The 25,255-nt window shown below is 37.4% G+C and overlaps 1 protein-coding gene across 4 annotated transcripts; it reads left to right on the top strand.

The window, feature by feature from the left end:
• The first annotated feature begins 2,407 nt into the window (after positions 1–2,407).
• Positions 2,408–23,844, top strand: LOC144451161 (fibroblast growth factor receptor 2-like). 4 transcript variants are annotated; one of them, XM_078141945.1, is made up of 19 exons: positions 2,408–2,539; positions 8,353–8,474; positions 8,868–8,978; positions 10,134–10,291; positions 11,104–11,160; positions 11,483–11,549; positions 12,292–12,336; positions 13,088–13,284; positions 13,650–13,727; positions 14,088–14,208; positions 14,724–14,912; positions 17,429–17,602; positions 17,980–18,161; positions 18,428–18,511; positions 19,196–19,410; positions 19,951–20,088; positions 20,542–20,782; positions 21,368–21,548; positions 21,583–23,844. In XM_078141945.1, the coding sequence occupies exons 2-18, from the start codon at positions 8,387–8,389 to the stop codon at positions 21,545–21,547; spliced, it is 2,325 nt and encodes a 774-aa protein (XP_077998071.1). In that variant the 5' UTR covers positions 2,408–2,539; positions 8,353–8,386; the 3' UTR covers position 21,548; positions 21,583–23,844. The 4 variants fall into 4 exon arrangements, with proteins under 4 accessions (XP_077998071.1, XP_077998068.1, XP_077998070.1 ...); XM_078141942.1 differs by having other exon boundaries at positions 21,368–23,844; XM_078141944.1 differs by having other exon boundaries at positions 2,468–2,550; positions 21,368–23,844.
• Positions 23,845–25,255: the final 1,411 nt, after the last annotated feature.

The raw sequence follows: 25,255 nt of genomic DNA, 5'->3' as shown, positions 1-25,255 counted from the left end.
TAAAGGGACACAGTTAAGCTCTGAACACTTCTCTACGTTATTTATCTGTTATTTGACAGGAAGAACTACACAGTTTATTTTACTTACGGAAGCAAACTTGATTGTCACTAGTAGCCTGCATTATTTACTGTAGTCCATGACCAAATCTGGGGAGTTGTAGCATTACATTTGACGAAAGCAAATGGATGATTTGGTGGTCAATGCATAAACCTGACAAGGGTATAGGGTGAGTTTATGATCACTTTACAGGGCTTTTACATAAAAATCGACATTTTACACATTATGCAATTGCAAGTGTTGAGCTATGTAAATGATGTCTCAAATTGAACTGTCTATTTAATATATTTTGAAAACACAATAAAATATCGAACTGAACAGTCACTCTATTTGTGTATGCGTTGTGTAGCTTGTTACTATGACAACTGGGACCCACCTTTCAGATAACTGAGATTGAGACAAACTAAAACTATTGCCATCAGATGTGATAGATTACACAAGTGAGTGCATAGCAGTGCGGATGTAGTCAACCTGTAATCAAGATACACACTGCACTGTAAGGCCCCTAAAATGTACACTAGAAGAGCGTTGAAATTATCAGAAACGACACCCCAATGTGAGTGTAAATAAAGCAATGTCCATTCAATAGGTTATATCAACATGTCACAACAATGGTTTTAGTTTGCATCTTATCTTAGTAAACCAAGACCTCGGTTGCCAGAGTAGTATAATATCAACATGTCACAACAATGGTTTTAGTTTATGGTTATCCCACGTAACTGAAGTTCGTTTTCCACTGTCGCATTAATTTTGGGTCAATGAATACACCAGCCCGATGGATGTTAAATTACATACTACTATTAATTCCCGTGTCAATAAAAATCATAAATTGAAAACCTTATGGAATTCTATTCAATTCCCGAAATACACCTTTTTTACGCGTCAAGAAGTCGGCAATGGTACTTCCTTGGTGGTCAGTGAGTTTTATATGAGAATCACGGGTTTACAATAATTCTGAGCGTATGTCGTCAAGTAGCACTGTCGTAAAGAGGACCGGTTTATAACCATAATGTCGTAAGGTTAAGGGTTTTACCTCTTTACGACAGCTCATGTTAGTCTAGTTCCTATACGATATCGTTACGATTTATACCTCCACTCACGCAATTTTGTTAGGAACCACGTTGACATCCAGACTATTGTGTAATAGAACGTGGTTTTTTCAGTAATGGCTAACTGGCTAAAGTTTGAAGGTGCCGGAAACTCCTTGCATTCTGTTACATATACACTTAACCATAGCACATACATATAACAGTAAAAGGCTCGTCAAGCTATCTGTTTAATATTATACAACTCAGAAGAAAGCAAACATATGGCTGACGATTTCATTTGATGAAGTAATTTGAGTAAACATACATTCCTCTCTCCATCTAAAGGAAAACCTCTCAAACGTATCTAATCTGTGATCATTACGGATGTTTCCGTTATTAAACTTTGGAATAAACTACACCATAGAGCATGAAACATGTCGGAAACCTCGAAATGTATATTTCCAGAGCTAGGTATCCTGCCATGAGTTCTTTGAAGTCGAGGTTTGAGTGCTTTCTACTTATGGATCCCCAAGTGTGAAATTTGGCGAATAATAATAATAACCACATCAAGTAAATTACACAAAACTAAGTTAACAAATAACACATCTGGTCAATCAGTATTGCAAGCGTCTGTCTGTCTGTCTGTCTGTCTGTCTGTCTGTCTGTCTTTCTGTCTGTCTGTCTGTCTGTCTGTCTGTCTGTCTGTCTGACTGTCTGTCTGTCTGTCTGTCTGTCTGTCTGTCTGTCTGTCTGTCTGTCTGTCTGTCTGTATGTATGTCTGTCTGTCTGTCTGTCTGTCTGTATGTATGTCTGTCTGTCTGTCTGCGCGCACGCACGCACGCACGAACGCAAGTACGTACGTACGTACGTACGTATATATATATATATATATCATGTATATATATATATATATATGTGTGTGTGTGTGTGTGTGTGTGTGTGTGTGTGTGTGTGTACGTGTGTGTGTGTGTGTGTGTGTGTGTGTGTGTGTGTGTGTGTGTGTGTGTGTGTGTGTGTGTGTGTGTGTGTGTCTCCCCGGGTACGTCTACCTGCCTGACTACCTGCCTGCTAATCTATGTTTTTTAGGGGACGATATATCAATGTTGTCGATCACTCATCAACATCGACTTCGGGTTTTCAAAAATAAAAATAAATTGTTCGTATAGAACAGCGCCATCAGCGACACGCTTGTGTTGGAGTGTTTTGTTTCAAGTCAATGAACGTATTTCCGCACTTACTACCAATTCCTAGTAGTACTGTGTATTGAACGCCTACGTACATCTCACCACAAAGCGAAATTTGTATTTACAATATCCGACCATTTTTTAACAAATCAACGAGGCGCTGTGATTGAGTCAACTTCCTTTGCCATAATTCAAGCGACACGACACACCTGTATACCACTGGAAGTCTAGTTTACATCACATCGGTATAATAGTGCTCGGACAGTCAAGGTGAGTGCAGGGTATGTCTATTTTCAGAAGTTCAACGATTTTGTATGTACGCCTCGTTTTGTTGAATGCGGGCACACAGTCGTCGGAACTTTGTTATGTTTGCCACGTGGTTTGCCATGATGATAGACTGAAAACTAAAGTGTGTGTGTTTGTGTATGTGTTTGTTTGTGTGTGTGTGTGTGTGTGTGTATGTATGTATGTATGTATGTATGTATGTATGTATGTATGTATGTATGTATGTATGTATGTATATATGTATGTATGTATGTATGTATGTGTGTGTGGGGGGGGGAGGGGAGGGGAGGGAGGTGATTTAAAATACATATACCGGTAATGTCCTAATATTCCAGCATTGAATACTTAGTGAAACACATATATATTGTATGTATTGTACGGATAGTTTGCTGTGCGGATATTCAATCATTCCTTATTGATTGTAATAGGATGCGTACTTAAGTATTCACTAACTTTCATCTATCACTTTTCATGTGAAATATTCAAGAATGTTTGATTAATCGTTTCTCACCATAAGGGTCAACTATTTTATTTAGCCTACGTGGATCAGGCACATTGCACGTCACTAAGCAACACGAGAAGTACCACTCATTCATCCATTGCGGAAATGGCATGTTCCTTCCCCCATGTTGTCGACTTTATCAGTGTTGACATTAATTGGTACACTAATTACAACTTCAAGTGTTGTCTGCCTATCATATTAAAATCCCAATACTAAATTACGATAACTAACGAACGGTAATCTTTACTTAGTTTTCGGTTACAGATTGATTTACCTTTAAGTACACACATACAAACGTTCGATTGGAAATAGTTCCAAAGAAAATATAGCAGCACGTGGTGTGTGTCAGACTTCGTGTTTTACTTTCGACAGTTTTCCGTACAACTTTAGATTTGTCAATATCCGTGATGTCAATTTCAGTCGTATCCGTGCTTATAATTAAATACCCGGTTGAATTTCAATACTGCTCGATTCATCGAAAATCTAGGTTAAGTCACAGCAAACGAATGAAATTTTACGATACAGTTCAAAGGATACGCTAATTTCACAATTATCTGTTTAGCTAATCGCAGAGTTCGTTCGTTTCCCTTGGTTTGCTTATCAAAGTGTCATATTTCCGTTGTACCGTGATCATTGAAACGGAAGCAAAGTTGTGGTCAACATTAACTGGAAAATTACGTCACTGCTAGATGCGTCAAAGTCAGACTGCAGATGGAGATTTAAGATATTGGATGCATTACCACCTCACACCTCTTGTGTAGACTTTCTAGTCTGTCTTGATTTTATGTTTGAACAACTTGTACTGTACAAAACAAGAATTTTAGAAAAAAATAATTAATCATGGCGCGCAAAGGGTAAGAGATAGAAATGGATGACCTAGTCAAGTAACTATACGTGCTACGATGTGAGAGAGAGAGAGAGAGAGAGAGAGAGAGAGAGAGAGAGAGAGAGAGAGAGAGAGAGAGAGAGAGAGAGAGAGAGAGAGAGAGAGAGAGAGAGAGAGAGAGAGAGAGAGAGAGAGAGAGAGAGAGAGAGAGAGAGAGAGAGAGAGAGAGGGGAGGGGGGAGGGAGGGAGGGAGGGAGGAGAGAGAGAGAGAGAGAGAGAGAGAGAGAGAGAGAGAGAGAGAGAGAGAGAGAGAGAGAGAGAGAGAGAGATGTGACTGTTTTCCATTATGTCTTTTAATGACTATCACACTAGTACACTTTGAGATAGGAGGGAGGAGGAAATAATTATATGTATGAAGCGGTAATTAAAATTTTACTCAATATATCTCTAACTAACATAATACTCAGTGTATTACAACAGTAATTTATATGTATTCATACCAAGTCTTCATATAGGCCACTATAAGGCATTTATCACTGTGGGTGGTTTACTTGCATGAATCATTTTAGTTCGAAACAACTCACCATGTTGAGTTATGTAAAGTGCAAAATAGGCATGCAGCCAGTTACGACTACGCCAGTTTAAGTCTGGCTGATATCCATAGGAACGCACGTGATCATGCTTTGTTATTTTTCTGTTTTTGAAAATTGTGTGCCCTTGAGCTACTGCCATGGAAACCTATGGTCCCAATTCCAATGTCAGGACGAATGTATTTTGAATCTAAATTATGAAGCTCTTTAGCTGAAACAATGTTTGGGTCAAATTAAATCAACGTGATTTTCATTGGAAAGATTTGACAAGATATATGTGCTGAAGGCAGAGTTACCATGGTGATTACATATTAACTCACAAAAGTGATGCGGGCATAATTTACATGTAGTACTCAGGAGTCACTCATTATTCAAGTTTCTATTTGCCAAAATAAAATGAAACAAACAAACAAACAAACAAACAAACAAACAGGTGAAACTTTGCCTCTCAGCTTTAGTTTTGACCGCCAAAATAAACACGGTCTTTACATTTTATGATGTTGTAAAGACGCTTAGGAAATAGACTATGGATAAGGGCCAATCTGATTAAAATCCGATGGAGATGTCGGCTAATCGTTCATTGCTATTTTACCTTCGTTATTTTACCTGAATTGACCTTCTTGGTACATGTTTACAATTTTTAGCCTGATCGCCTCCTCTACAGAGGAGGTGAGCAATGAACGATTAGCCGACATCTACATCGAAAATCAGATTGGGATAAGGGCCAACACTGAGTCATTACTCTCGGATACGTTAAAATGATAATATTGGTGTCGTGAACGGCCAAGCCCTGGGATATTTAGACAAATGACACATTCAGGCTTGCATTATGACAGTCATCTCCTTTCTGAGTATTAAAAGTTTCCACTTTTTACCAAAAGTGACCCTAACGTTTCAATACTTATGGGACTACGAGTGCTGTGGACAATATATTTACACTTAAAACTAATGTGTATGACGACCCACGCATTGAGAGATTGAAAATATTAATAATATAGTATATATGTTTGTAGTCCCACTCCTGTAAACAGACGTTTATTTATAATGTAGACAAAATACAATTTATGGGCTTATGAAATTGTTCCAAACACATTCAGTTAAAATATACTAGAGATAAAATCACACATACACATAAATTGTCACAAGTGAAGGGGAAATATAAAGAAACAACTTGTATCTATCTGTGACAAGTAAGATTTGAGAATTGTCCCTTCTGATCTCCAGTGAATATTCCAATTGACAAATATATCAGGTTTGCAAGTGTAAAATTGTCCACGGTTTTATAGCGTTTTAGATAAATAAGATACTACTGCGGAAACCGCACTTCAACATACTAGGATCGACACTGAGTAAAAACCATTGTTGTATGTGGTAGATTACACGAGTGGGTGATAGTGGAGCTAGTAATGTGCAGACTCGGATGTAACCATTCCCTCATCAAGATATAGTATAAACACTGAAAGTCTCCAAGAAATGTACACTGCAAGATAATGGAAGTCATCAGAAACGCTATATCCTACTGTGAGCGACAGTCCATGCGATAGCTTATGGCAGATATCAGTACAGTACAGTAATTTAGTTTGTGTCTGCCTTGGTTGGCTGAAAGCAAGGTTTCCGATGACTTACTTGGTTTTCTGATTTTTGTCGGATCGTACATGAAAAGTTTTCACCCGAAAATTCCTCGAACGAACACTTTTTAGGAAATAACTATAAGTGTAGTCATTTTAAATTCTTAGAAAGCTGGTGCATACATACATGCCTGACCTAGTGGTAGTAAAATCCTTGTTCTAACACAGTTTGCGTTGTTTCTCGTCCCCATTCTCGTTTTATTTCACAGCGTATTGAATAACATCAGTGGCAACCTAGTAAAGTCAACCGATTCATGACAAGAGTCAACAAGGGCAGGAAAAAGAACCTTTTATGACATCAGTAATTTGACTGTTTTTAGAATAATGCGTCTCGTCAGTATCCTTCCCTAAACTAATCCTGTCGTCAATCAACGTTCTACGTTGGAGTAAAATTTCAAATTTCTATTTTTGTATGCTATATACAAGGAATGTAGTGGTAAACACGTGTATTCACTGTGGTGTGAGGTCATATAAACAGAAAATTCACACAGAAGTGTAACACACACCAATACATAAATGTATTAATATAGCGAAATAGCGAAATTCGAATCTTTCATCCTATATTCATTTCCCATGAATTTATATTGAATTGTACATTGAGTAACAAGTAGTATAAGTCAAAAAATGGATGAGATATCGTTTACAGCAATTGGAAGAAATGTGTTGATCTCTTAGGATAAACTATTCGTTAAAGGTCATTGGTCGTCTAGTACGCATGTCTGGATGACGTACTTACTGTTTGTGGATGAATTCGTCGCGATCAATTAATATGCAAGCTCTTATACACATTCCAAGTTCGGAATTTGGCTTACATGTATTTCACTCGGTGAAAAGTCTTTGAAAAATTAATCTGTCTTGCTCTGAAATAAAAGTTTTGTTTCTTCTACATTTCTGGTGCGACAAGAATCTCGCCAACTTTGGTACATTTTCTTTGTGTGTGCTACCTGAAGACGATCCTCACACTTTAATTGAAAGAAAATGTTACTCTTTTACTCAAAAAGTTATCTTTTCGACCCAGACGATAGCGATTTTGTAATCACGCTAGACAATGTTCTCTTTCATGTTAGAGTCTCTCACAGTTCTTGGAGCATCGCATCGCTGAAAGGGTTGTTTTGTATGTACCGATATCTACTGCATAATTGTACTGTGGGCCATCATCGACTACACAAGTATACAAGGATATTCTAGTATTCGGTAGATATTGGTACAAAACAGCTATTATAGCGATGCTATCGAGGACTGGTGAGATAGTCTACTTTCATGTTAACTGAATTTTGTTGTAAATAGTGGTTAACTGAGCGTGAATCTAACTACACACCATTTTTATTTGTTTCCGTTTTTCCATTTGTTTGATGACCTGTCATCATATTAGCGATTCGGACAATTTTCTCCGTGAGGGATGGGGTGGGGATGGCAGAAACATTTGGCGACACGTAGCCACAAGGGTTTGAGGTCACATATTATAGTCACATGTTTGCCAAACAAAGCCGTCACAAACATTTTCTAAACGCGTATAGAGAGAATAAAAGAAAGACACTCGACTTCCTTCAAAACACTTGAAAAATAATGAATTGAACATTTTCAGAGTGCGTATTTGATCACGTACTCGGAGTGGCTTCATATCCTTCCGATTAATTTCACAGCCCTCTGCTACCTATGTAATTAATGTATCAAGTACACATGGATATAATCGGCTTTTACATTTCATACCTCAGGGTCATATATAACAAATATTGATATATTCACACATTGAAATGAAATACCGAGAAAAGCTGCATTTTATGGCAGTCGTGTACACAGTAACTGTGTAAAGAAAAGTCAACAACCAATAATGATAATTTCTATTGTATTGAGAATTAATTGGAATCTAACAAGTGTCTGTTTGTACTTTTCACTCTCGTAATATATTAAAGTAGTTATTTGGATGAGAAATAGGTATTTATTTATTTAGAATTTATAAGCTTTACTCAGTGTGCATAACATGTGGTGTCTGAAAACACAAACTACATACACATATACATAGTAATATATCCAGAACAATTTGGAGTTATTTATTAACTTGTTTCCAGAACCATTAGTTTTTTGTAAACATGTTTTCAATTCTTCATAGCCTTAATTTTTATTTTTTACTACCAATCGCAACATAAGTAAAGCATTGGTTGTAAAACAGTCGTTTACTATTGGAAAATCCTAAATAAATACCCATTCCTTACCCATAATGCAACTTTTAATATCTTTGTTATTATTCTCAGATCTGACGAGGACTTCCGAGTTAATGCTCACGAAATGTTTAAACTAAGAGTCACCAGCGTTGTTCTCTTATTAACTACAATAACATGTTTAACTTCAAGAGTTGAACCCTTCTTGTATTTACGTAAGTTGATATTATACATTCATCATTCACTTTGATGATTAGTTTTTTTCTCACATTTGTTTTTTATATCGTCGTGTCTATGTTTCACTTATGGAATTTCTGACTAACAGTATAAAGATTGTTACGAATTTACAAATAACAAACTAGTAATAACTGGCATTCCAAGCTAAAAGAATATTTTACACGAGACTCATAATACATACATACATACATACATACATACATACATACATACATACATACATACATACATACATACATACATACATACATACATACATACATACATACATACATACATACATACATACATACACACACACACACACACACACACACACACATACATACATACATACATATTTATTATGCTTTATTTATTATAATTGACAGCGGTGCTGCCGTCTATAAATAGCGACACAATATCTGTTGACTGGAGGTCTGTAGAAGTAAGCCTTGATGATTGGCAGTTATCTGTAAATGTCACTTGGGACGTACCATCGGGTAAGGAAATCACACACACACACACACACACACACACACACACACACACATACACACACACAGTCATTACCTTTAAAATTGACATCTTCATGGATAAATAGTGAGTATTCTTTGTCAGAGTGAGGACTAACCATCTTTCCGTTGCGTAGATGCTGTAAATCGCCACGAAAGCCGAGTTTTTCTATAGTACAGGGTGGGGAGGGACCACAATCACTGGAGAAATAAGAAAGAACACACGCACACAGGTGTACAGGTAAAACTTGAGCTCTATCTAAATAAAAAGATTCAACACTTTATACAGCGAAATTGATTGTACGAAAAATATGCTCAAATCTATAAACTTGGCGTACATTTGAAAATGACTGACGGTTGGTTGGTTGTGGCAAAGAAAACTACTCACAATGTTTGATGTCTCGTATCGAAGTGCAGACTTGGGACACACTATGGATACCACCACACTTAATCGTAGACGACGTTCACTCATCATTAAGTGTCATCAGGTGTCCTCCATAATATATGCAAATTCAATCAAGGTGTTGATCCATCTGTTGAAACACATTATGCTAATTTACTACTTAACTGATACTATATGCGAGCAAACACCTTCTGATTTCCATATCTTGTCAACAATCTGACCGGACAACCACATGTTGTCGACCCCAGGCCAACAAACTTTCGTAAATATGATACCACTCTGATCTGTGACATAAACAAAGACCTGTATACACATGCTCTATTCGGCTGTGGAAAATAATAACGTACATGAAGACTTGTTTCCCATAGTGCAACATTTTAAACCGTCTATGAGTGTTCTCAATGTATTGCTCGTTTCATGTTAGCGTTCACGATTCTGTTTGATACAACCCCGGGTTACAACCACGCAAAAACCAAGAAACTACACATGCTACACTAACTGAAAGATTGCAAGATTGAATGAATACAGTTTTTGTAATATTTTGTCTAAATAACGTAAACTAATGTGTCATCATACTAACATCAAATGCAGACATTAAAACAATGGCGTACGTTCGTCTTTGTCTATTTGCCGTTATGGTACGATAAATTGTTTATTTCATTTAGACAAAATGTAGTAAGAAATGGTACGACAGTGACATTACACATGACATTCTGGGTTTTTTTCTCTTCATTTTATAGACTTAACAAAAGATATGGAATTTGTCGTTCGGCTAACCGAGGAGTCATCTCACTGCTGGAATAACAGTACTCTACCTGCAAAGACAAGTGATGACGACAAATTAACCTGTCAAACACCAGTATTAAAATTCAAAGAAAGGCCAGGTGATATAATAGTGGTGAGTTTTTTGTTGAATATTTGAATTTCGGCATAAAACAAATAGATGAAATATTGGTTAACTCCTCAAAGTGATCGGAATTTTCCTCCTCAGGTATGGATAAACATAGTCTAGAGGCTATCCGTGGCTTTGAACCCTTCTCCACCTCTAGATGAATGAGGAGCTCAGATGAAAATTCAAACAAAGCTACCCACACTGTCACTAACACCATGCTTGGGTTAATCAATCACAGGATTCTGCTTCAACAATAAGTTAGCGTTTATTGTGGTCAGTTAAGTTAAGTTAAGTCCAAATATGGTACATTTGACATATCAGGAAGCTACTTATGCATTGTTTTTAAATCATTCTAACAATTGGTAGGTTTATATACCAAATGACATTGAGTTAAAGTTTGAAAGCTCGCCATCGACCATGGGGACAATAGTCTAGAGGCTATCTGTGGCTTCGAATCTAAAGATCTCTCTTCACCCCGTCTAACTCGATGAGAAATCCTGAACCAAAAGTTATTCAAGCAAATAAGTAAACCTACCAATTGTTAGAATAATTATTTCCCAATAGTTTTCTTCAAGTCTTGGTTGTGTGCCCACTTTACTGCTCTAATTGATTAGTCAATCTGTATTTTTTGCTATCTACATGAAAACTACCCTGGTAACGATATCGACAAGCTGTAAACATTACAAGTCAGATATGCACCAGAAAATGACAAACTTGACAGCAACATTGAACAGGCAAACTTGAATAGCGGTGATACATAATGTTATACTATAGATACTAATCACATGGATACAAATGTTTGGTTTTTTTAAATTCAGGATTATAACTTTGCATTGTTTGAAGAACTTGAGTATGGATATACATATAGAGTGCAGGTAATATTATCATTTATAACACATCGTTTTCATATAGAATTCAGTGATTGGCTTAGACAGTGTCACATGTTATCGATGAGTGATACATAATGACCTCAATTTGCATACATGGGTCAACATTCGTTTTCTATTTTCCTTAGGGCACTATTACAGTAATACCGAAGTTCTGTAGGTGATTTGCTTTGACTATGGAAAGAGTATGTGCCTGAGAATATTAATAATATATTCATCAGAAATAATGGTATTTATCCACAGAAATGTCAGGGTTTTTTTTATTCTTAACTAATCTGTTACTCTTCAACATTTCCCTATATACTTCTAGATAGCAGTGAAGGACGTCGTCTCAAACGACACCAGCAGTTCTGCATGTATGAAAGTCACAGGACCAGGTAAGTCATTTGGGTAAGGGTCGGTTGGGTCTGTGCAGTACACTTTACGAAGAAAATAAAGTGTTAAAAGAATTACACAAGTATTACTTAGTAAATTGTAAAAAAAAACCTAACTGCCTATAGAGTGTAGGAGTGGGTGGTTACTATAGTTTTCTGGACAAGATTTAAGTTTATGTACTATTTTCATTTGAAGAGTGCATGCCTCACTTGAGGTACTTAGAAATCGTTGGCTGCACTGTAACGTTGACGGTACTTAGAAATCGATGGCTGCACTGTAACGTTGAAGGTACTTAGAAATCGGTGGCTGCAGTGTAACGTTGAATTATAGGGATGGGGACAAAGTCATGAGTCCAACTCACTACTGCGATCATCCGCATGGATGTTTGACATTGTTGTTCCACATGAAGTATATAATAGAACTTTTATGTCCCTAGTATGACATCGGTCATAACTCACTGACATTCTTACACAGTCAGCGTCCTTGGTCGACCGTCGTACAACTGCGGCCTGTCAAACCTATATCCGGATCGTAAATATTAGAACGCGCTGACATGGGATAAATATAAGTCGTATATTGGTCAGTTAAGCCACCATGATAGTGATGTTGGAGACTCTAATGTCAAAATAAAACAAAGCAAAAAGGAAACCTTTCATACTTTAGGAGAAGCTATTAAAACACATTTAGTATCAGATATTCGCTGTTTAATTTAACCGATCAAGTGATTTCACTTTAATCTTGCAGATTGTTACACCGTGACAAACAGCAGAAATTGTTGCCAATCGAGATGTAAGTTGATGAACTATGTATGTATGTATGTATGTATGTATGTATGTATGTATGTATGTATGTATGTATGTATGTATGTATGTATGTATGTATGTACGCATGCATGTCTGCTTACCTGCCTGCCTGCCTGTCTGTCTGTCTGTCTGTCTGTCTGTCTGTCTGTCTGTCTGTCTGTATGTCTGTCTGTCTGTCTGTCTGTCTGTCTGTCTGTCTGTGTCAGTCAGTCAGTCAGTCAGTCAGTCAGTCAGTCAGTCAGTCAGTCAGTCAGTCAGTCAGTCAGTCAGTCAGTCAGTCAGTCAGTCAGTCAGTCAGTCAGTCAGTCAGTCAGTCAGTCAGTCAGTCAGTCAGTCAGTCAGTCAGTCAGTCAGTCAGTCAGTCAGTCAGTCTGCCTGCCTGCCTGCCTGCCTGCCTGCCTGCCTGCCTGCCTGCCTGCCTGCCTGCCTGCCTGCCTGCCTGCCTGTCTGTCTGTCTGTCTGTCTGTCTGTCTGTCTGTCTGTCTGTCTGTCTGTCTGTCTGTCTGTCTGTCTGTCTGTCTGTCTGTCTGTCTGTCTGTCTGTCTGTCTGTCTGTCTGTCTGTCTGTCTGTCTGTCTGTCTGTCTGACTAACTGTCTGTCTGTCTGTCTGTCTGTCTGTCTGTCTGTCTGTCTGTCTGTCTGTCTGTCTGTCTGTCTGTCAAAGATAAATTTCTGATGTCTTTGCTGGCCTGTACGTTGTATTGTTCTTATATTATTTTAACAATTATTATCATTAGGTATCCCACAATGCAGTCCTCCAATAAATGTCACCGTAGTAGATGTAGTCGATGACGATGATGAAGATGAATCAACTGCACAAGTCACTGTATCCTGGTTACGTCCAGTACAACACAATGACAACATACTATATTACTACCTGGAATTTGTTAATGTGGACACTCATAACAATGAATTCTTCAGTTATGTTTCAGAGGTGAGTAGGAGTTATGCTTCAAACGACGATATACTGGGGACAAGGGGAGAGAGAGAGAGAGAGAGAGAGAGAGAGAGAGAGAGAGAGAGAGAGAGAGAGAGAGAGAGAGAGAGAGAGAGAGAGAGAGAGAGAGAGAGAGAGAGAGAGAGAGAGAGAGAGAGAGAGATCTGAACTATTAATGAACTGTCAGCCAAAACGAAGTCCCGTGTAGTTTTGTTCTTGGTTATCGAGTGCGCATGTGTACATCATACTGTCATAAGATTAACAAGTCTTAGATTATTTCAATTTATCTTATGCTACATTGGAAAAACGGTACCTGTGTTTACATGTATACATTTACAATGAAATCCATCTCATCCCTCCAGAATTCTACCATTGGTGACACTGTCCCATTTGAAGACACGATAAAGGGAGTGAAAGTGAATGTTTCATACGATATAAGTGTAAGTAATCTTGAAACTAAACGTTTTTATTCAGACGCTTCAGGAAATAATAGATACTTTGATATTATTCCCAAACATATCTAACGTAAAAGCGAGTAACCTAAGGAGCTCTGTCACTACGAGTCGAAGACTCGTATTTACAAAACCTTGACAACACAAGTATTTTTCTGGCTGAATTTTAATAAACGTTTTATATGAATATTTTAAACGGAGTTATACAATTTATGAACCCAGCATGTACCACTTTTACAAAACCTGTGTTAGTTACTTATGAGTAAATTATCATGACGTTGTGACAAAACCCTCTTATCAACCAAAATAATCAAGGATTCTATGCTGATTTCCTCTTAATTTTATTAGGTGAAAGTGTTTACTAAACCAGACGAACCAGGCTGGGATTTAGTCCATGGACCGAAAACAGTCATTGACGCATATAGAATTGAACCAAGACCTTTAGAAAGCACTCCGTCAACTGTCATAGGTGAGGTTACGATAATGGCAGATGAACTATTGGCTAACACTGATACATATAAACTGTTATTGCCTACCACTTACAGCAACAGTAGTTTGGGCTTGTGTCTATCATAGTTTTCCGATATCCGCTTATGTTTCGATATCTGTATTCGATGTCTGCATGGTGGCACGTTGAGTTTATTTCATTCAGAAAAAATATAGCAAGAAACTGTCTGCATGTAGCACGTGTGGTTGTATCGAACAGTAAAAACTAACTTACAATGGGTTGTATTATTACTAGTAACAATCTGACACCTTCACCCTGCTACACAATTTCAGGCGAATGCGTTGATAATAATAACGAATATCATCTTCGATTCTACTGTTTTTTTTAAGGAGGGGGGATCAGTGTTGCAGATCCACTTGAATGTACTATTCAAGTAGCTTCAACTATTACAACATTTTTATCCTTTGCTGCCAGTGGGTTTCATAGTGAGAGTGAGAGACTAACCATGGAGTTTTATTTTGTATTATCGTTTGCAGTCAAAACACAGAAACTATTTTACACCATCATGACAATATCATTGGTCGGCGGCTTTCTTTTGATCTGCGTCGTCATCTGTCTAGTGTTCTGTATAATAAAGTGCCGACGAAAGAACAAACCGAAGGAGGCGGTCAAATTCATACCCTATGTGTCTGATAACGATAAATATATCTATCTAACACCAGAAGGTAGGTACTTCTCATTTACTTTGGTAACTCCTGATACGTTACGTAAGGGTAGGAATGATGCCACAATGGTTGCAAGTCATAAGGAGAATGACATCATCATGGTTGTAACCCGCGATAAGAATGATGTCATCGTTGTGGCAACCCATGCTGAGAATGACGTCATTAGTGGTAACTAGCTGGTAATGAGAATGACGCTATCGGGGGGGGGGGTAACTCCTGGTTAGAATAAAATCACATATGGTTGCATCTCGTGATAAGAATGACTTCACCATGGTGGTAACACCTTATTAGAATGACTTCACCATGGTGGTAACACCTTATTAGAATGACTTCACCATGGTGGTAACACCTGATTAGAATGACGTCATGATGGTGTGTGATGATAAAAATGACGTCACCATTGTGGTGTCTGTTGATAGGAATAACATCATTATGGTGGTATCTTATAATGAGAATGACATCATCATGGTGGCAACTCATGTAAGGATGATGTCACCATGGGCTACCCACTGATGAGATCTAGAAAGATGTTACCATGGTGATATTTCCATAGTGGTATCTACTGATAAGAATGACCTGATTGTATAGATACAGGATGAGAGTAACATCTATGTGGTGGTACCTGTGTTGAGAATGATGTTACCTTGGTAATGTCTCGTGATGTGAATAATGGCATTTCCATAGTGGTATCTTGTGATAAGATTGACGTCACCATGGTGGTAACTTATGGGCATGACGTCATCATGTAGTAATTAATTGTCTGAATGATGTCATTGTAGTGGTACCTCTTGTTTACCTCGTCGCAAGAATGTTGTCACGTTGGTGGCAATTCGTATTATAATGTTTTCATCAGGGTGGTAACATTACAATTACAAAACATCAATCATGATACACAATTCAGTTAGGCTACCTGACATTTGACCTCGTGTCATCACTTGCAGACGATCAACGTGATTTATTTCACAATCTTATTCAAAAATATACAATAAAGATACATTTAGTCAAAACAGAAGTTAATTCATTTAAATATATAAATAGTTTCAACGTCATAAACGTCAAAACGTGCCAGTCTGTATTTACACTGTTGTCTCATTGAACGATTGAAACACGAATTGACAATTTCCATCCCTGGACAGTGTTCCAGTTTGGTATTTTATAGTAGTTCAAATTTGTCTTGAATGGCTCGCCATATGGATGCTGTATAGAATGTCACAATAGAAGAGACGAACCAGTGTATTGTTTCAGGATTCAATTTCCTAAGTATGGGTCAAACATTCTATAACGTCGCAGTTTCACACCTCCAACATGTCCGGAGACTCGGAATGTAAACGAAAAATTGAACTATAAGTTGTTACAAACATAGCAGGCATTATATTGATAAATACACACACACAGTACAACATCATTCTCACAAAACAGAGCTGATATTCTTCCGTGACACTGCGAAATATCAAGCTCGACGGTGTGTCTTGGACGGTGTCGTAAAAGAGACAGTGGTTTACGACGATGTACAACATATGTACTGAATCTAGGGCATACAAAGTTATCATGTATATTCACATTTAAGATAGGATATAATTTTCATTTTAGCTTTTTTTCACTGCACACGTGTCATTTTAGACGTCACGGCAACTGCTTCTCACAAGAATAAATGTTGACTGCGAAAGACTTCGACAAATTTAGAAAACTCTGATTTAGTCAAAACATTCATCTACAATTGTGTCAATCAATAAGACTGAGTACAAACATCACATTGTGTACTAGTATATTTATAACTTGCTACAAATGAAGCTATATGACAGTAATCAGAACGTTTCCCAACTTCACAAAAAAATTGTACAATTATATCACTGATACATTTCCTCGTCTGTAATCTGTAAAAATATCGCTACATTTTCCTTGCAGGAGTTATGTTTCGGAAGTCTAGTTAATATACAGTATCGTTACGATTTATGGTTAAACAACAGTCTGGTCATCCAGAATTAATGTAATTAACAAATGTTCTTAAAATTGCACTATCTGCAACTGGACCATATTTGAAACTCTTTAGTTAGATTTAACAACCCACTCGCAATACCGTACACCCTGAACAACATTGAATCAACTATGGATAAACGTACGTAACTGTACACATATGTTACAATAAATGTTATCAAATTAATCACCCTAAAATCAGCAACCCCAACATGATTTCAATCAGTTACAGTACTGTATATGGATACACCAAACTATAATTAACATGTGTAATATCTAATTACTGATATTTTAACAATTTTCAGTATAAATGTTGTCGTCTGATTGAAAAAATTATGCCCCGGTTACAGCTAGTGGATCTTTCAAATTTTGTGGCGATGAAATGTAACAATATTAGCAAGATATATTAAACCAGACACCATCATGTAACAATATTAGCAAGCTAACCAAACACCACAATGTTTCAGGTTAACTGGCTACTACTGTAATATGAAATGCAAAATGAAATAATATCCTTTCTAATACCATTAATTCTATTTCAGAATCGAAGAATCGTCCCGGCCTTAGTTTGAAACCAGAACATGAGTTCCCCAGACATCGCCTTCGGCTTGAAAATGAACTTGGCCATGGCCATTTTGGTATCGTGTACAGGGCCTTGGCATCTGGTGTCCCTGGGCGGCAGGACACAGTCACTGTTGCTGTTAAAATGCTCAAAGGTCAGCTATTATTTACATGCTATCAAATTACGTTGTGGTTAGACCGTGGGAGAATGTTTCGAACATGTGTGTTATGGGTATTCTTCTGTGTATACCGTCGACTAAAAGTTGCTACAAATGATAGCGCCCTCAACGACTTAATGCACTTGTGAATACATACACACACACACACACACACACACACACACACACACACATACATACATACATACATACATACATACATACATACATACATACATACCAAGAAAAGAACTATCCCATTATTCATATGCTAAAAGTAATCACATGTTTTCAATATTTGTCAAGACGTTTACAAACTAAAGTAAACTACTTACATGAAACTAACATGATTTATGTTGAATTCATCTTGGCAGACAATGCTACGTCATACCAGAAAGAAGACATGCTACGTGAAATCACACTACTTCAGGAGATAGGGGAGCATCCTAATATTCTTGGAATCCTTGCATGTTGTACATTAGACGAGCCTTTGTTTTTGATAACTGACTTCATGGAGTATGGTGATTTGTTACATTTCTTGTGGAAATCAAGACAGGTTCGTGAACAATTAGCATAACGGTGTGTGTGTGTGTGTGTGTGTGTGTGTGTGTGTGTGTGTGTGTGTGTGTGCGCGCGCGTGTGCGTGTGTGTGTGTGTGTGCGTGTGTGTGCGTGTGTGTGTGTGTGTGTGTGCGTGTGTGCATGCATATGCGCATGCGTGTGTGTGTGTGTGTGTGTGTGTGTGTGTGTGTAATACGTGTGTGTGTGTGTACGTACGCACTTGTGTTGATTATCTTGACAATTTACTTTATTTTTTCATTAGAAAAAGAATTGGGAAGAAGATGCTATTTACGAGTTAAACGAAAAGAGTAATTACCAGATTGCACGACAAATTGCTAGAGGAATGGTAAGCAAATAAATAATTATTATAGACTGAAAGGTACGTCGTTGGTGGCGCTGTAACCATAAGCTAACACAGTAGTGTTAGTACTTAGCGATGACTCTTTCAGCCTACTTCAGTTCATTATCATTGTTAGTCGACAACATGCTAAACTACTGAGAAACATTCTCAATGTGTGTTTTTAATAAATCTCTTAGGAGTAAACTTTCATTTTATATTATAGTTCCTAAGTGATGAACATAAAAGTTTTAGCACAAATGAACGATGTTTTGGGTCATTTAAGGAAAGCACAACAATTTACGACTGAGCTCTTTCTTCATGTTCAAGATTAACTTTCCCAGCTGTTAGACCTTTTTGTTATTCTGCAAAATGTAGTCGCAGCTTAGAGATTCGAAGTGAGATTCGAAGATTTTCAAATCCAATATGGCAGCCGAATACTTGTGTTTACTGTATGGGATAAAAGAATTTGTCAATTTCCTTGAAAACAAAATGGCGCACAGCCGCAGTGACATTTCTTTCAATATTTCAAAAGTACCTGGAACAAACATCTATATAACAAAATTTGGAATTTTAAGAACTTTGATCGGTGCCTTAAGTTTCCACTTCAGCCCACTATTTAACACTACAGTGTTCTGAGTTTCCGCCTTTAACACTGATTGATGCAGTAACAACACTCTGTTTTTCTCCTAGGTGTTTCTTTCACAGAATAAATACGTGCATGGCGATTTGGCAGCCAGAAATATATTAGTCGGTCAAGATCTGCTAGTCAAAATTACAGACTTCGGATTGGCCAATGATGTCTATTTACGAGGTTGGACGGAATTGCCTACTGAACGGTTGAGGGCGGTAAAGTGGGTTGGTTTAGAAACCATACTACAAGGATTGTGTACCATCGAAAGTGATGTGTAAGTACCTTGCACTGAAAGTATTGACTAATTATCCTTGTACTTAGTATAAAACTGCTCAGCTACTCAGAATATGTGAAGAACGCTCTGCTCCCAATTAAATACGTGAGCTGGTGTAAACTTACCTAAACGACACCCCAAAGAACCCAGGCAAAATTTCAATTCAACAATTTTAGAAAGATGTACCTTGATATGTTGATGTACCCTATATCAACTATATAACAAGTTATCATTCAAAACCATGGTTTGTATATTGTTTGGCAAGAGATAACGGCTGAGAAGACTGAAAGTTTGAGTTTATGTATCATTCGTATAATCAATGTATTAAGTGATTTGCTTAGTCATAAATGATACTTAAAGGTGGACAAAATCATTTATTTTCACTTGTCGACAGTGCTGATACACAGAGCGTTTTGGATATTTTGTTGGCGACAATTGAGAATAATATGACCTTTTAGTCACCCTGCTTTAAAAAAAAGTTTACTTGCGCCACATTAAGAGGAAGTTAAACGGACTCAACTTTTAATTTCTATTTGACAGATGGTCATTTGGTATTATCATGCATGAAATCGTTACGAGGGGTGCTACACCCTATCCTGGGATGTCACCAACGGAAGTAGTTACTGCCCTGCGGGAAGGTTACAGGTTGGGAAAACCAGACGACTGCCCGGACGAAATGTAAGTACCCATTGTTGCCATTAAAGGGACACGGTCTTTGTCTTTATATTCAGTGGCCATTTTAGTTTTATGGTAAAAGCTATAAAGTATATAATAAAGTATATAATAATATATGATTATAACCCGTATATGTAACAAAGATGATTTTATACAGATTTTAAACTGTGTTCTGTCTGTCACTCCAGAAGGTTTCAAAAATAGACTTTATTCTTAATGCAAACAAAGGCACCACTGCTCGTAACTTTTCATTCGAAAACAAGAAAAACTTAACATTCAAAATATAATTTTTGATCATGACATCTCTCTCCTCCCTTCCCCCGGTCTGTTTGTCTGCCTGTCTCTCGTATACATATGTTAATTAAGTGACGTCATAAGCCCAACACAGTGATGTATATCTACTTGCCAGTTTTCAACTATAAAATATAACTTACAACTTTTTTGCGATCTTATTAGGTACGCCATCATGAGGCAGTGTTGGGAAGAGAAACCAGAAGATAGACCCACATTTTCAACACTGCTAGAATCCATTGATACGTTACTGGCCAAACTTGTTGATTACATGGACGATTCGCTAATCTCTGGTGATCACAACGGTTCCATCACCTCACACTATGTCAACGACCAGAATGATGAAGATATCATGGAGATGACACAATTGCCGGCAGGTTTTGACCAAAAACAGGAAGTACAAAAGGTAAGGGTCTATAAATTGTGGTAATGAATGTCATTTAACAATGTTTACACCGTGTTAAGTGGGTCTATAGATATGTCAAGAGTAACTGAATGCATGTACAAATGGAGCACCAACAACAACCAGATTTTACAAATGAACGTACATATTGTAGCCATGACACAAGTGGTCGGGTCATAGGTCACAGGTGACCCAGAGTTGATTAGTTATGTTTATGACAGACAGACAGACAGACAGACAGACAGACAGACAGACAGACAGACACAATTGTGAGACCTACTCCTCTCCCACACCACAAGTAACAATTGCTACACTGCATGGTTGTCAGCAGCGATTTAATTGATATGGTCTGATAAGGTACACTAATGGCAGTGGTAAGATTTGAAAGCTGTTGGATTGGGAACCGGTGGCAGCACTGGGATGCCAAAATAATGCAAAGTTAGATGACACAATAAGCCTAAATAAAATATGTCCCCCCCCCCTGATAGAATCGATTTGTAAAAAGTTACTCCTATAGTTACCAAGACTCCCCACTTGTAATAACTGAAGTATCTAAGTGTCCTCATTCTCTCTCCCCTTTCTCATCAGAAACTACTGTTGCAATCAACTAGCCATGCAAGTGACGACTCAGCATTTTCAGAAGAGAGTCTTTCGTCAAGTGATTCAAACAGTTCAGCGTATTCAGGAAGGAGGATTTTACCAAGCCATACGATTATTGAAAACGTTAATGACACAGAGGAAGGAGTTTATGCCGATGAACAAGTTTGAAGAGGATGGAGTTTATGTTGATGAACAAGTTTGAAAGGTCCGGTCCAATGTTTAAACCAACTTGGGTAGTCAGTCAGCATGTCAATACTTTTTATTATAGTTTACATATTCAGAGAAATTAATATCTTTGGTTAGGTCATAACAAGTGTATATATTTTTCTTAGTTTCCTTGCAAATATTCTGCATGTCTTTCAAAAAATTAAAGTCTGACGAAAATTTTTATACAATTTATATCTCCTTGTACAAAAAAATAGTTATGATTTAAAAAAAAATAGGTATTCAAAAACTCATCAATGACAACAAAACGATTTTAAAATTACAAAAATGTTGATTTGGAAGAGGCTTATGTGTGAGAGGACAAATTAAAGGGAGAAGTTGGTAAAATATTATACACTACTCTTGCTGATATTTAATGTGTACTTTATTGTACGGTATCTACAAATGTATAATGTTGGTGCAAAGATGTAGGTCATTCATTTTCATATTTTTGATATGTTTGATATTAATGAAATATTTAGGGTCCAAAGACTAGTTTGATCACTTACAGCATGGTTACTAAAGTTTCGTCGTATCCATGGTTACCTCAGTTTCGTTGTATTCACCCATCCATCCATCCATCCATCCATCCATCCATCCATCCATCCATCCATCCATGGACATGTCTATTTTAACTGTATTTACTCTAGCAAATACCAAAACTCTCTTGAATGCAGACAATGGAGAGATATTTTATTGTGACTTTTTCTCTGCTCTCATTCGTTTGTACCAGTGTCTTATGACAGCTTTTGTATTTTCATTTTTTATGTATGGACCTGGAGTCAGATTTCAACAATAAGAACAGTTTGAACCACCAGGGAATCAAATTTTAAAATTCTCGAATACTGCCTCAATTTCTCATAGTGGTATTCAGCATAAGGTACATTACAATATAACACTTCGAACTTGAAAGTTGTTGTTACTAGTTTGGATAGCATTGCAAATGTGAACAACGCCCTCACACGACATTCTCGTTGATTTCTTCGTTTATCCGTAGACATTTGAGTAAATTACAGTTTAGGCCAAAAAAAAAAATATGTCTGGTTCTGGTCAGCGCGCGCGTGCCCTGAATACCCCCGCGTCGATCCTTTTTTTCCGATAATTTTTGCTTTCCCGTTCCTTATTTACAATTCCCCGTCGATCAACACTGTATGCAAGGCTAGCGGAAAAAATTTAACTCGTGTGATGGCGCACTTCTATTTGGTAACGGGTACCCTTTTCTTCTAGTACTGTTGCATACCCATAATCCCCCGTACGATATGTGTACGTAATATGTACGATGAGCGTGGTTGATGGGAATCACGGGAAATAGTGTGTTCACTGTGCTAGGTGGTAAACCGCTCACATGTTTCGAAAATGTCAGAAGTTTGAGTACGTCGTGAGCAATCGAAATGTTGATATCAATTCAGCTGACTTTCGAGGTGTTCTTAGTTCTGGTGATCGTTTCGTTCTGCCTTCTGAATACAAAGATTTTCCTGTAGCGTAAGCAGTTAGCTCTGGATGTATGCGCTACGATGTTCGACACGTCTTTCCATCTGCGATGAGTTGGAAAGACGTGTCAAACATCGTACCGTATACAGACTGCGTATCAGACTGATGATGGACGGTGCTCGAAAGAAAACACTGCCTCCTCTACGTCCGTTGGACAGACCTATTTCTCGTTATTTAACGTTGCAAGTTGCACAGTGACATTATACAGTGGTTGCAAGGCAAGACTCATTATCTTGGATGGGATTATAACTGCAAATCACTGGGCGATAAGATAAATTTGTAAATGTGACTAGTGATGCCCTGATGGATGATTGATCCGCATCGTACAAAACTTGCCATACAACAGTGCCAACTTCCAGAGTTGTATGACATCTTCCGAGAGCATGTAAAGTGTCAAAAATGTGTATTTACTAATTTGCCAAAAAAAAAAAAAAATTAGGAAAAAAAAAAAAACGCGCGTCGTCGCACCACTTTAGAAAGTTTACCCTGACCAGAACCAGATTTTTATTTTTTTTTGGCCTTAATAGTATAGGTAACCGGGACTATTGATTTTTCGTAAACATTGATTTAAGCATGAAATCCATCTTAAGGCCTACAGGTACTGGTGTAAATTGTAATAGTTTCTATTCACAACCCAAGCTTTCCTTTATATTTAATTATCTCAAGTGGCCAGTTCATTATTTAGTATGTTAAACATTCACTTGATATATAACGGTCATATATGTACAGTAATTACTTCAAGTTGGAATATGAAATAAAAAACATTCATGACCTCAAAATTGTAAATGTATGTATGTATATATGTATGTATGTATGTATGTATGTATGTATGTATGTATGTATGTATGTATGTATGTATGTATGTATGTATGTATGTATGTATGTATGTATGTATGTATGTATGTATGTATGTATGTATGTATGTATATATGTATGTATGTATGTATGTATGTATGTATGTAAGTATGTGTGTGTATGTATGTATGCAAGTTCACATACTTGGTGTTAGCAATCTATTTCAGGTAAAGATGATATTCTTGCCGTTTTCGATATATTTTGAAGAGCAACCAAAGTTTGATAATGTGTAATTGATACAGCATCCACTTCATCTTGTTGTACATAGACTGTTTTCTTTCTCGTTCTCTTATTCTTTTCATAAAGAATCCTCATTTGTAGACTAATGATGTGTTTGAAAACATCTTCTTGGAAGTCTAAATCTTTTGTTTCACACACCTGTAGGATAATAATATGTTAACACAGTACATCATGCTATCTTTTGTTGCTGCAGGGGTGCGTGAGAGAGGTAGGACATAGTCTAGTCCCTACAGGGGTGCATGAGAGAGGTAGGACATAGTCTAGTCCCTACAGGGGTGCGTGGGAGAGGTAGGACATAGTCTAGTCCCTACAGGGGTGCGTGGGAGAGGTAGGACATAGTCTAGTCCCTACAGGGGTGCGTGAGAGAGGTAGGACATAGTCTAGTCCCTACAGGGGTGCGTGAGAGAGGTAGGACATTGTCAAGTGAGAGGGAGGCGTGAAAAGCTAGATGACGTCGGATGAAAGTACTGAGTTTTGATAATCTAAATCTGGTTTATTGATTACGTCACACGATATGCTTGCAAGGCACAGAAAGCACTGCTTTCACCTAAAGTTGTCAAAACTCCCTGGGTATTTACCTTTCTAACGTAGTATTGCAGACATGATTCCATGTGTTGTAACCTAGGTACCAGTACTTTCCCGCCAATTTGCAGTTGTTCAAATATCTCACACATACGAAGATAAGCCACCACAAACATATCACCCTTCAAAAATTAAAAAAAAAATATAAATGCATAAAGAAGATATAATTGTTGTACAGTTTAGTACTATAGTCACAGTATATTGTAATGTGTGAACTACAGTCAGTACTCAGGTACTCGCAGGCACTTGTTTCTCTATTTAAAACACTAAACAATATGGCCATTGAGTATTTAAAGGAAATTATTTTTTGAGAATCAAAGAAGTTTAGCGAATGGAAAAACTTCTATTGTCACACCAAAATCACATTCTGCCTGATCTCCCTAAGGCACTGACAAAAGCACGATGGCAGAGTAGAAGTGAGCAGGACCTTTAAGAAAATGCATGGATAACTGAGAAACAATCATTTGAACAAATGTTGACCTTAAACGTGACCTTTGAACGTTG

This window comes from Glandiceps talaboti, chromosome 21 (assembly GCF_964340395.1).
Source record: "Glandiceps talaboti chromosome 21, keGlaTala1.1, whole genome shotgun sequence".
Taxonomy (NCBI): domain Eukaryota; kingdom Metazoa; phylum Hemichordata; class Enteropneusta; family Spengelidae; genus Glandiceps; species Glandiceps talaboti.
Note: the sequence above shows the minus strand (reverse complement) of the source record. Positions and strands in the feature narration are given on the sequence as shown.

What these genes read in the sequence shown, in the direction of transcription:
- LOC144451161 (XM_078141945.1), top strand. Translation starts at nt 8,387, where the DNA reads ATGTTTAAACTAAGAGTCACCAGCGTTGTTCTCTTATTAACTACAATA. An exon ending in GACAAATTGCTAGAGGAATG is followed by an intron (nt 18,512 to 19,195) that starts GTAAGCAAATAA and finishes TTTTTCTCCTAG; the next exon opens with GTGTTTCTTTCACAGAATAA. An exon ending in GACGACTGCCCGGACGAAAT is followed by an intron (nt 20,089 to 20,541) that starts GTAAGTACCCAT and finishes CGATCTTATTAG; the next exon opens with GTACGCCATCATGAGGCAGT.